The sequence below is a fragment of the Chenopodium quinoa genome, unplaced genomic scaffold (genome assembly GCF_001683475.1).
Source record: "Chenopodium quinoa cultivar QQ74 unplaced genomic scaffold, ASM168347v1, whole genome shotgun sequence".
Lineage (NCBI taxonomy): Eukaryota > Viridiplantae > Streptophyta > Magnoliopsida > Caryophyllales > Amaranthaceae > Chenopodium > Chenopodium quinoa.
The window spans coordinates 820578-832866 of NW_018745170.1; the positions used below are offsets into that span (position 1 = coordinate 820578).

At 36.8% G+C, this 12289-nt stretch overlaps 1 protein-coding gene across 1 annotated transcript; it reads right to left on the reverse strand.

The window, feature by feature from the left end:
• Nucleotides 1-9311: 9311 nt before the first annotated feature.
• Nucleotides 9312-12080, reverse strand: LOC110710178 (60S ribosomal protein L7-3-like). The gene is made up of 7 exons (XM_021888442.1): nt 11949-12080; nt 11127-11308; nt 10944-11041; nt 10799-10856; nt 10333-10412; nt 10142-10244; nt 9312-9809 (listed from the first exon to the last, which is right to left on the reverse strand). Exons 2-7 carry the CDS (start codon nt 11304-11306, stop codon nt 9594-9596), a joined length of 735 nt encoding a protein of 244 aa, XP_021744134.1. The 5' UTR covers nt 11307-11308; nt 11949-12080; the 3' UTR covers nt 9312-9593.
• Between the last annotated feature and the right edge of the window lie 209 nt (nt 12081-12289).

Here is a 12289-nt window from a genome sequence, read left to right on the forward strand (position 1 = left end):
TGTCTAGTCTCTATTATTATATTTTTTTCGTACTTTATTCGAAAAAAAATTGCTTGATGTCAAATGTGTATTGAATGTGTGTTGCAATGGCAATGTGATTAGATTTTTCTTGCAAATGCTACTTCTTAAATTTTATCTTCTCGAAGCTCTTGTAAGTTTGATTAGATTTGATTTATACTCGACTAGCTCGACATGTTTGAAGAGGAAACACTAGAATATGCTTTTTTTATTGTGAATGAGTTCAGGAGCAGTGGGAGTAATACGAATGTGTTTCAATGACAAAGCGGGACAAGGTGAATTCATTTTTGCAATCTACTAATAAGTTGGAGAGCTCTAGACTCAAAAGCTAACAAAAGAGGGATGTTCCTAACCTAGAGTATTTGAGCAAACAAAATTGCAAGGTGTTTAATTTAGAGCAAAACAACGTCCAAACCCATACTTTTGGAATGCTTACACAAGCTAACATAGGAGTATGATAAGTATATGTCTCGTATCTACAACTTATTTGTAAAGCACAAAGCGCCCTCAAGCCCAAAAAAAAATTAAAAAAAATAAAAATTGGTGTGCTCCACCTGTAAATGTGACTAAAATCAATATGGATGCTTCCTTAAAAGATGATGGCGAATAGGGCTTGGAGTAGTTGCTAGGAATTAGGGTGTGCAAGTGGTAGTAGAAGGTATATTAATGAAGTAGACGAAATAATCTTGGAGTCCATTTATAAACTTATATTTTGATTGATCGACTCTCGAAAGGATCAGTCCACGCATTCTACTAAGCTTGATACAGTTTTAAGAGATATCTTTTTTATGTGTACTCACTTTAAGTTTGTCACTTCTTGGTCTCGTATTAAAAGGGACGACAACCACTATGTTGCTCATTCTCTTGCTAATAAGCTAGTATTGCTTGGAGTAGAACAAATTGGGTGAATCATTATACCCAAGAAGTTGTTCCCTAGGCACTACTTGATTTTAAGTCCTTAACTTAATGTAACTAACTTGCTTTTAAAAAAAAAAAAAAAAAAAAAAAAAAAAAAAAAAAAAAAAAAAAGGGCTTGATCTTTTTTTCAAGTTTGAAAAAAGTCAATTGAATTTACAAATAAAGTAAATAATTGAAAAATTAAGTAATACTTAGACAATGGTATGAAAGTAAACATGGAGTCCTCACTTAGAGATATACTTTCCAATTTAGCTAATTTTCCATAATTTACAACTCCAAATTTAATTCTTGATGAAAAGCAACTAAATAAATATCACAATGAAATCAAATTCTTCATGCAAACCTTATTATCATTATTATTAGCACTCTCGTCCTCGAAGGATTTTAGTGGATACAATTTTAGGAGCTGTAAGATTTTTCTTATAACTGGATCTTATTTAATTTCATTAGGTTGTTGTTTGGCTTGCTAGAATATTAACAATAACCACCACCACCACCACCAAATGGTGGTATTCATTTGATGATGATAAAATTTTGTTAGACACTTAAATATTTATCTTCCTCTCATGAGTCTCATCCCTACATTATGTCCGGTAATGATCGAACAATATCACTTGTTGAGCGATTCAATTCGAATAATGACCCAAGGAATTGATTTAGTATAGTCTAATCCTTTAATTCAACATTCAAAGTACCCAAAATCCTTTGAAAACCCAGTTATTAAGGCCTAACAAACTCAAACTATGGTACTCAGTGCAAGTCCTAACATTGCATATCACTTGTGCTCAGTATTCTCATATTCAATAATGCAAGTCTGAACTCTACCTTTATTGGAAGTAGGAATAAGGATGTACAAGTCATCTTGTCATAGTTAGCGCTAGAAGTCAATGACAAGTGTAGTTCATCCTAAGCTAAACATAGGAGTTTGTATTGAGCATAACTCCTTTGGTTAGATCATTTTTACCTTAAGTTTCCTTTATCCTAAATCCCACGTCTTTTTGTACAATGAATTGAAATTTCTATGCATTTACAAACTTGTAAGCTTAAATTCAAAGTTCCTTAATCTTTCAAACAATTCTAAGGTCTCATTTAAAAAATCATTTTATATAGCCCTTACAAATTTGGTTGGATCTTTACAATTAAAGTTAATATCCTCAAGTTAAATTGGTTTCCATGCATTATTCTAGTTCTCTAAAAACAGATAATTTTTAATATCATGTTTTACATATCAGAGCATAACCTAATATTGCTCAACATATTCAACTAAATCTGGCCAAGTCTATATGAAAAGCAATGATAATAATCAATAGGAATTAACAATCACAATTAATTATCAAATCACCTAAATGACCCCTTCTTTGCATTCATGGCTCCCTTAAACCCTAGATTTGAACTACTCACACATGGCTAAACTAAAACAAACAATAGGTATAAACAGGTTACATTAAAGTTTTGGAAAGACTTAAAAAAAAATTAAGAAAATTGCCAAGGAGAACATAGCCTAAACATTATTATATCGGGAGTTAAGAAAAAATTAAAGGAGAAATTAAAAACAATTACCCCGCATTTGCTTAACCTGCTCAAAACGAGCCAACCTTTGCGTATTCTGGGAAAGAGCCAACATTTGTCCCCATTTTCTTAAAATAAGCCCTTGACCTATTTTTTAAGTTTGTTACCGGTTTTAGAAGGTGGCTGCCACGTGTTACCTTTTCATGGTCCAATTTTTAAAAAATAATAATTTTATTAAAAAAACTTTTCCCTCTCCTCCTTCTTCCCCAGTCGTTGCCACTGTCGCCCCTGCCCCTTCCCCCCCCCCAAACAACTGCCAATGCCGCCACTACCACTGTCGACCCTCCCCTTCGCGCGCCTGTCGCCCCTGCCCTTCCCCCGGCGACAGCCACCCCCACCCTCATGTAATACCCCGTATTTTTAATGTATTTTAAATTATTTAATCAATTGTAAAATATATTGTTGGGTCAAATTATTAAAATTATCGGAATTAAATAAAGTAGTCAAGTTTTAATTTTGGGTTAATAATTAGCTTATTCCAATATAGCCAATTTCATAATAAGTCCATTTATCCTATTTTCATAATTGAGCTAAATATTTCCTTTCACCATATCACTATTTCATGAAGCCCAAATATTACCTTAACCTACTCTACATTATAAATACTCTTCTAATCCCCAAAATTTTACCACCCAAAAGGTCAAATGGTCAAGGAACCACCACAGCCACGTGGGTTCGCTGCCACCAACCCACCTATTGTCCGGCAGCCGCCCAGCGAGAACTCCGGCGTCGCCTACCGGTCGCCGCTCCACCACTAGCCGGCGTCCACCAACCGGCCACCATCGAGACTTGGTTCGGGAGTTGTTGTAGTGTATTCGGCTACTCAAAGGGCTTATTAGAGGTACGTTCGCGTACTCGGTAATCATTTAAGTGTGTAGAAGCATGCTAGGCTTTGTTTAATTAATTCCAAGGTACTATCATGATAGGTATTGGTTGGAAATCTTGGAATTGTTGATTGGATTGACTTTGGTGATTGATTTGTGGAGTATGAATTATTTGAGGTGAATTGTTGATTGGAATTCATTATGTTGGCATGTTGATTATGAACCACACTTTTATTATTGGCATGATTAAGAGCATGTTTAATTAAACTAAAAGTTTAATTTGGTTGAGAATATAAAAAGGAATTTTTGATATGGCTCATAAATTATTATTGGTGCTTTATGCACGAAAGGTAAGGAAATAATGAAATATGTTGTGATGCAATCGAGGAGCTATATATATAATGAACAGGATGGAGTGCACTGCCTTTGTTAGGATGGGATGGAGTGCACCCTTATGCACTAAGGTTACAACCTTGGAGTGCACCCTTATGCACTAAGGTGTTTTCACCTTGTTTAATTAGAAAGGGTTCAACATTAAATTAAATGTGATCACTAAATATTCAAGAACTAAATTGGAATGTTTGGTTATTTGAATGATTTATGTGGATTGGTTGTGTTGTGGATTGAGAGTCATCACCAAGTCTAAAATATGTCATCAACGTAAAGTGAAAGAGATTACGCACCAAAACTCTTGGAACGTATATACCTTGAGTATGAACATATTGGGGGAGTTATGTGACTTTATATTTGATCATAACTTTTACTGAGAGTACAGGATGGTGTACTTTCCTTTTATTTTATGTGCAGGACGTTCGTCACTCATAAGTGACATTTTTGTCTACCCAATTAGCTCCCGGTGTAGTTTACCTCAATTTATTTGGGGTAGGGATTTGGTGGAAAACCCGTTCGATGCATAATCAAACAAATAAGCAATTGAACTATCTATTGTTTGGTTATATGTTGTATTCTTGTAAATAGGTGCAACAAGATAAGTTGTGTGATGCTAAGATGCAAGCATGTTAGTGTGATTCGTTTATGCTTATGTACTCAGGTGATGCAGCATATTCATGTTGGGGTTTAAGTGAAGAGCTAATCCTATTCTAGTTTTGTTTTGAATATGCATTATTGTTATATATTGTTGGATTATTATTATTGTTTGATGAGACTAACGCATTGGTTTTAAATATTCGTTTGGTTTTGAAAGGGCCTACAATGTAATTAACCAAATTGTAAGTTGACTTCGTTTGAATTTGGTTTGACTTTACTTTCGTTTGGTTGGAGTTTTGATTTATTTTGAATGGTTTTTGAAAATGTCTTCGCTGTGTGTCTTTGATAAATGTCTTAGCCGTTATCACGGTGGCGGTAAGCCTTAGATTTTCCTATTTTGTATTTTAAAAAGGGCAAAATAAGTATTTTAAAGGAAAGGAATTTGTAGGGTGTTACACCTCAACCACCTTCATTCACCCTGAAACCCACCCGCAACCTCCCCTCATTTTCCCTGAAACCCACCCGTAAAAACCTCCCTTGTCACGCTGCCTTAATGACCCAACTCACCCAAAAAGCCACCAACCCAACCCCTTAACTTCACCTGATGTCAACTACAACTTCACCTCCACCACACGAAAACCCCACCCCAACCACCGATTAGCCACATTCCCTTGTAATTTCATCACCACCCTCTCGAAAAATCCACCCCACCACCGATTAACTACCTCCACCAACGAAAACCCACCCTGGCCCCTTTAAATCCACCCACATAACAAGATGTAAGAGATAGAAAAAGAAAAAAGAAAGTGAAATAGAGGCGATGGGTAAGGGTGTTCAAAAATCGGTCGAAAAAATGACTCGGACCTGACGGGATCGACCTCGGACCAGAACGAATTAACCGGTCCGGTCTTCGGGTTGAGAAATCTAATTTTTCGGTCCACTCCGGTCCAAAACCCTATAAAAACCCGTCTTGGACCGAACCGATTTTTTGCTTAAAATTATGCATAAAACCTAAAATAATTTGTAAGATTATCCTTAATATGCTTAGAAAAAATTAATTATATGAGCTTTTTTGTACTATATATTCATAATTAAAAAGATGATATAATAATGTTTTTCCTTTATTATTTTTTTAGTTTCTCATAAAATTATAATAAATATAGATTTTTTTAAAAAAAATTACAAAATCAACCCAAAGTGGTCCGGTCTGGGTTTTGGACCGGTTTTTCGGTTCGATCCCAGCTTAATCGGCCCGGTCTTCGGTTCTTAAAATTTTAATTTTTGGTCTAGTCCAGAACGGTTCGGTCTTGGACCAATGTACAGCCCTAGCGATGGGAGGGGTGGAGATGGGTTGAGAAGGAAGGAGCTAAGGGTAGGGGCGTCAGAGAGGGAAAAAGGGCGGCGGTTATGGTGGGGTGGTGGTTATCGTGGTTGGGTGGTTGTAGCTATGGTGGAAAGAAGGTGGTGAGGTGGAGGAGAAAGATTTTTAAAAAAATAAAAATTAAAAAATTAACCTGTTAAACAAATTATAGGTAAAAAGGGTTGTTTTGAGAAAATATAGGGCAAAGGTTGGCTCGTTCCCAAAATACGCAAAGGTGACTTGTTTTGAGCAGGTCGAGCAAAGATGTAATTATTCTTTTCAATATTTCCAAAATTAAATAGGGAGGTTATATTATTGCCAAAGGAGAACATAGCCTAAATTGAAGTATAAGGACAAAAATGAATGTTCTTACAAGGTTTTGCATTGGGAGAACCCATGAGCAAGAGATTTCATGTTCCATTTCATGTGTACCTTACCTATCTATATACAATATACTGATAATCTGATATACATTAGGAAAAATTGTCATGATTAATCCAAATTTTGCTCCGGCCGCTAAAAATAATCCCAACTTTCGTTTATTTTTTATTAATCCCAACTTATACCACGTCCGCCCAAAACACTCGCAAGTGTCTTGCAACCGGCTAAGCAGGTTAACATTTGAGAGTTGGACTTTTGTATCACCATGTGATTGGTCAAATATTTTTAAAAAAAATGGCAGCCAACCTAAACCCTAAACGGCAAAAGGCAGCCGGAATCGGGGAGGGGATGGGAGGGAGTGGCCGGATTCAAGGAGGGGGAGAGAGTGGTGGCCGGATTCGGGTAGGGGAGGGTGAGTGTGGCCGAATTCAAGGAGGGAATGAAGGGAGTTGCCGGAATCGAGGAAGGAAAGGGAAGGAGTGGCCGGATTCGAGAAGGGAAAGGGAGGGGGTGGTCGGAATTGAGTTGTGGTGGTCAAATTCGAGGGAGGGGAAGCCTAGGAGTGACGGAATCGGGGTTGGAGAAGGTTGTGCTAGCCGGAATCGGGGGAGGGGAAGGATGTGGTGGACGGAATCGAGGGGAGGGAAGGCTGGGGTGGCAGGGTTGCCGCCTGCCATGATTGCCTTTTGATTTTTATTTTTTTTTAACCAATTCATGAGCCGACACGTGTCTGGTAACTTATAATATCAGGTTGGTTGAACGGTTGGGAGTATTTTGGGCAGACGGGGTATAAAGTGGGGATTAATAAAAAAAAATAAACGAAAGTTGGGATTATTTTCAGCGAGCAAAGTTGAGATTAATTTGAACAATTTTTCCTATACATTATGGGTTTTTACAATTTACAAGCATAAAAAGCTCATGAAATACTTTGCTTAACTAGTATTACTCGTATATTTTTAAAACTCCCAATCAAAAGCCCCCGTAATTTAATAATACGTAGTACTTAGATTATACGGATTTTTCATGAAATACCACTGAGTTTTTCCAAAATTCACCATATACCACACAAAATTTTCTAATACACCAAATGATTAGGGGATTTTTATCCACCAATCACCGTCTGACAAGTGGACCAACCAGGTTCCGCCACGTTTCCTTCACGTAGGCCAATAGGAGCCTGTCACGTGTCAATCACAGATACGTCCTCTACGGACCAATTGAGACACGCCACGTGTCCACCCATGCCAAATGGGAAAACCGGCCAACAAGGCCCAATCCTGTTTAGAGGCCCAGTCAGCCCTAGGTTTACCCTAAACCTAGAGAGTGGCACGCTTCCTGAGGTTATAAATACCCCTCTTAATCCTCATTAAGAGGGAGGGGACTCGAAAACAACACACGGATTACACATTAAACACTCTCACCTAGAGAGACTAAATCACTTTAATTTCCGCATTTATTACTCCTTAATCAGGTACTAACTTGACCGTTGGAGGCGGAGCTCCTACCACAAGGAGTCTTCGTTGTTTTGCAGGTACAGGCGTCCGGTTCCAGTCTCGGTGTTGTAACTCTCCCGCAGGACACCAGAAAACCCCGAAACACCAAATACCAGTGAGTTTTTGGTAAATGTCACAACATACCATTAATGACTAATGGACGTTAACACCGTTAGTCATTAAGGCTAATAACGCCACGTGGCAGCTTGTGATTGGTTCCCTTCTAAATTATTTAATTTTAGCATAAATATTTAATTAATTATCAAATAAAAAAAAAACAAAAATTAACAAAAAATAATTAAAAGTAACAAAAATAAATAAAAAAAAAAAAAAAAAAAAAAACTGCTGCCACCAGCCAGCCCATTACGGCCACCTCACCGCCAAACCCCTTGCCGCCGAGGCCAGAACCGACAGGTGCGCCGGCGGCCTCCCACCCCTTCCCTCCCCTTTTCGATTCTAGCCACCCCACCCAAAACCCCCTTCCCCATCCCTTTTCGATTTCCGGCCACCACACCCAAAACCCCCTTCCCCTCCCCTTTTCGATTCCGGCCACCTTCCCCGATTTCCCCTGATTTCCCCTTTTCCCCCAACCCCTTCGATTTCCCTTTTTCCCCAAACACCACCCCTAATTCATAAACCCTAATTTCACATCTAATCTCCATTTCCAACAATTTGTGTTGCCAATTGCTATAATTTTTGAATCTAAACTAATTTCGCTGCAGTTTACCCCAATTTTAGGGGTTTTTTTGCCCAAATTAAAGGGAATTCGGTGGTGGTCAGTGGTGGTGAGGTGCGAGAAAGGAGAGAGGACGGGAAAGGTCGTTGGGGCGTTGGTGTTGGGAGGAATGAGGGGAGGAGAGAGGCTGGGCGTTGCCGAGCGGGGGTGGGGTTGCTTGGCGCCGGCAGGGGGGCTGGTGGCTGGCTGGGTGGAAGAAGGGTTGGGTTTTTTATTTTACAAAAAATATTTTAACTTATTTTTTGGTTTTTATTTTTTGTTACTTTTAATTATTTTTTGTTAATTTTTGGTTTTTATTTTTTTTATTTGATAATTAATTAAATATTCATGCTAAAATTAAATAATTTAGAAGGGAACCAATCACAAGCTACCACGTGGCATTATTAGCCTTAACGACTAACGGTGTTAACGTTCGTTAGTCATTAATGGTATGTTGTGACATTTACCAAAAACTCAGTGGTATTTGGTGTATTAGAAAATTTTGTGTGGTATGTGGTGAATTTTGGAAAAACTCATGAAAAATTTGTAGATTATATTAATCTAAAAATTGAGATTACATAGCTCATTTTCTTGCTAAGAACTTAAAAATTGGGAATTTGAATGTTCAATATAAGAGTCAATTGAACTGTTGATAGCAATGTCCATACTTGTATATCATTAGAACAAGTAAATTTTGAGCATATAATGGTAATACGAAGTACAACTTAGGTCAATTCACCAAAAGTTGAACTCGAGCTTGTTTAACCATCGGCTATTATCAAGTTCTGAATTCATCATCTCATAATTACCGTATTGTACAATTATCATGACCAACGACTTCACACACTATCCAAGTTCATCACATAATATATATCCATCTTCAAACAAACTAATTTTGTGAAAAAGTACTCAAGGACAAGTCCCATAAATTCCCTAAACTAATTCAGATGCAATACTTAATGGAAAATAATCCAATACATCTAATTCCTTTCAACGTTTCAATCAACTACAGAATGAGCTCTTAAGAAGATAATTGTGTCCAAAGATAGAATGCCAAAATGCTTTGGATCAGAATTTCAGCACAAATATGTACTACCGAGATACATAAACTGCTCAAAAGCATAATTATCATTCTCATATGAAGAGAGATTGAAACAGATACTAATCTTTAAAATGTACCTTAAATAACTCTTCAAAACTTTTAAACCATAAGCAAACACAAAATCCAAAAACATAAAATTCATTCTTTGAATCTCTATCAAAAACATTCAAGATATGTTTACCCTAAAACAACACCAGATCAAAAAAAGGGAAGAATACACTACACCCTAATTCATTCTCCTGATGAGCTCATTAATGAAGTTCTCACGGTTACCGGCATCTCCACCTTCAACAAAGTGGTTCCTCTTCTTCTTCAGTCCACCCAATGGAGCTGAGAGCTGGAATGGCCATAAGAAGTTGTTGGCCTCCTTGAAGTGAGGTCCAACTGTAATGACCTCATGGATAAGATCCTCCACACAGATGATGCCATGCTTCCCAAGGGTCTGTAAGAAAAAGAAAACAGGCAAGTAAATTAAATTAACATTACAAAAGTACTGCAATACAGTTGGATTTATATTAGTTATCAAAAGACCAAACTAATCTAAACAGTCTTATTGACCAAAAAATGCAACATCATATCATCAACACTAAGCTTTTAGACATCAAGAATTGGCATTACCATTAACCAGATAAGATGAAATCGAACATAAAAGAATAAGTGATGACTAATGTAATTTCTTAAGAGTGAGGTGAATTTCCAAAAATGTGTTCCATCTACACCCTGAAAGATCATTTAGATATCTGGAAAAAAAATTATTAACAGACAAATAATTACCTGCTCAACAATGGAGTTGTCAGTCAAAGCAATTCTCTGCTTGTTAACCTTTCCAAAACCCCTCTTGTAGATCAGTTCCCTCACACTCTTCAAGTTAGGGTATCTGCAAAGGCAGGATTTTGGTAAGAAAACAATCAAACTCAAACCAGGAGGCAACCAAACAGCCAATAACTATGGAGGAGAAGACATACCCGAAGGTAACAAAAGGCTCGACTCTGTGCAACATGTTCAATGTTGCCTTGTTCACCTTCAAGAAAACTCCATTGAAAATCTGCATTGACAAAGAATATTATACTACAGCAACAAAATAAAAATAAAAATTCTTTAAGTAAGAAGCTTTTTATATAACAATAAGAAGCCAGGGTAAAGTAAAGTGCCAGTCACACACAGAGGAAACTACAGAAGCTAAAAATAAGATCAATCAACACTTGACTAACAACGCAAGGAAAATATTGTCACGCAAAATCAAAAACTTTTACCACAAATCATTTCTATCAGCTTAACTTTGCAGAAATGGAAAATAGACAAAAGATAGCCATTGGTTACAAAATTATATCAAAACTTACAGGCAAAAAACATATAAACATGTATATAAGCAGAAAGCAGCAAAGCTAGGTACATATACCAAACATTAAAAACTCGTAGTGTGTATCAAACCTGTCTCAATCGGAGAAGCTGCAGAATAGACCTAGTCTTGGGATGCATAGCATTGATACTGTATAAACATGATAACTTACATTAATGCCACCAACAATCAACTAAGAATCATAGTTAACTAATTGAAAAATAGTTGATCACCCACCCTCTAATACGGATGATGAATAGGAGCTTAGCCTCAGGCTCGACGTAGAATCCACCCATCAATTTAGCCTCCCTTCTGAGACGGATCAACTCCTTCTCCTGATTAACAATAAACAAGTCAAATCAAAAACATAATTTAACAACCAAACAACAAGAACAGAGGCCACAAATAACAAACACGGACCTGGTTTTCATATTCCTTAGCGTACTGCTCGCCCCTCTTGAAGATCAGCTTCCTGTCTTGAACTCTCTTCTTCTTCAGAACATTTAGCTCCTCCTTCTTGGCCAAAGCCCATTCTTCCTCCCTCTTCTGCTTTTTCAAAACAGACTCCGGTACAACAACTTTAGTAGCCTCCTCACCCATTTCTGCTTAACAAAAGTACCAATCAATCACCCATTAAAACCAAAACCAATTACTCAGATCATGTAACCCATAATTAAGCATCCGAAAACACTAAAATCAAATCAGCTCCTCTATTTCATATCAATTACAGATTATAAATCCCAAACCAATGCATCATTAAAATTACATGTTTAAGTTATAATCCAAACAGTTTGTTACACAGAACACAAATTTATCACCATAAATTGAATACTAACCACAAAAATTTAATTAATATTTGGGATTACTCACATATGTATACAGAAAACAAATAAAATTCAAAACTTTCCTACATTTTATTAGAAATAAGAAAAATACAAAACCTACAACAAATATTCGCAGGAAAGGAAGCTATGCAGCCTTAAATCACAAAAAGCGTACAAAAATCCAACCTTTAGTACAACCAAATTCGTAAAACCCTAAAAATCGAATAAACTAAATCATTTCAATCACATTTTACACAAATCAACAACAAAAAAATTCCAACAAATTCGATTAAAAAAAAAACAAAAAACAGGGACAACATCTTACAGAAACTCGATTAATCAGATCAAACGAAAAAGTAACAGATTAAAGACGATGAATGTTCGGAATTGAAAGAGCAAAAGAGGAGAGAGAAAGTACCTTCTAAGAGTTTGAGCAAAAATCCTAGCCGCTACTGAGGGGAAATGTAGAGAGAGTGGCAAATGTAGCAGAAATTAGGGTTTGTAAGGGGGAAGATGTTGCGTTTTATACTACAAGTAGACTGAGAGGCGAACATGGTTAATTACCAAACTGCCCATTCACATTTTTTATTGGGTTGGTAAAGCCCATGAGGCCGTATTAGGTCATATTTTATGGGTATGGTATTGGTATCTTAGTGGTTGGGTCGACCCGTTTTAGTAAAGAATTTGTTTCATCTTATTTCAGCTTATTTTAGTGAAAATAAATTCAGATAAAATAAGTAATATAGGCTCAGATAATAT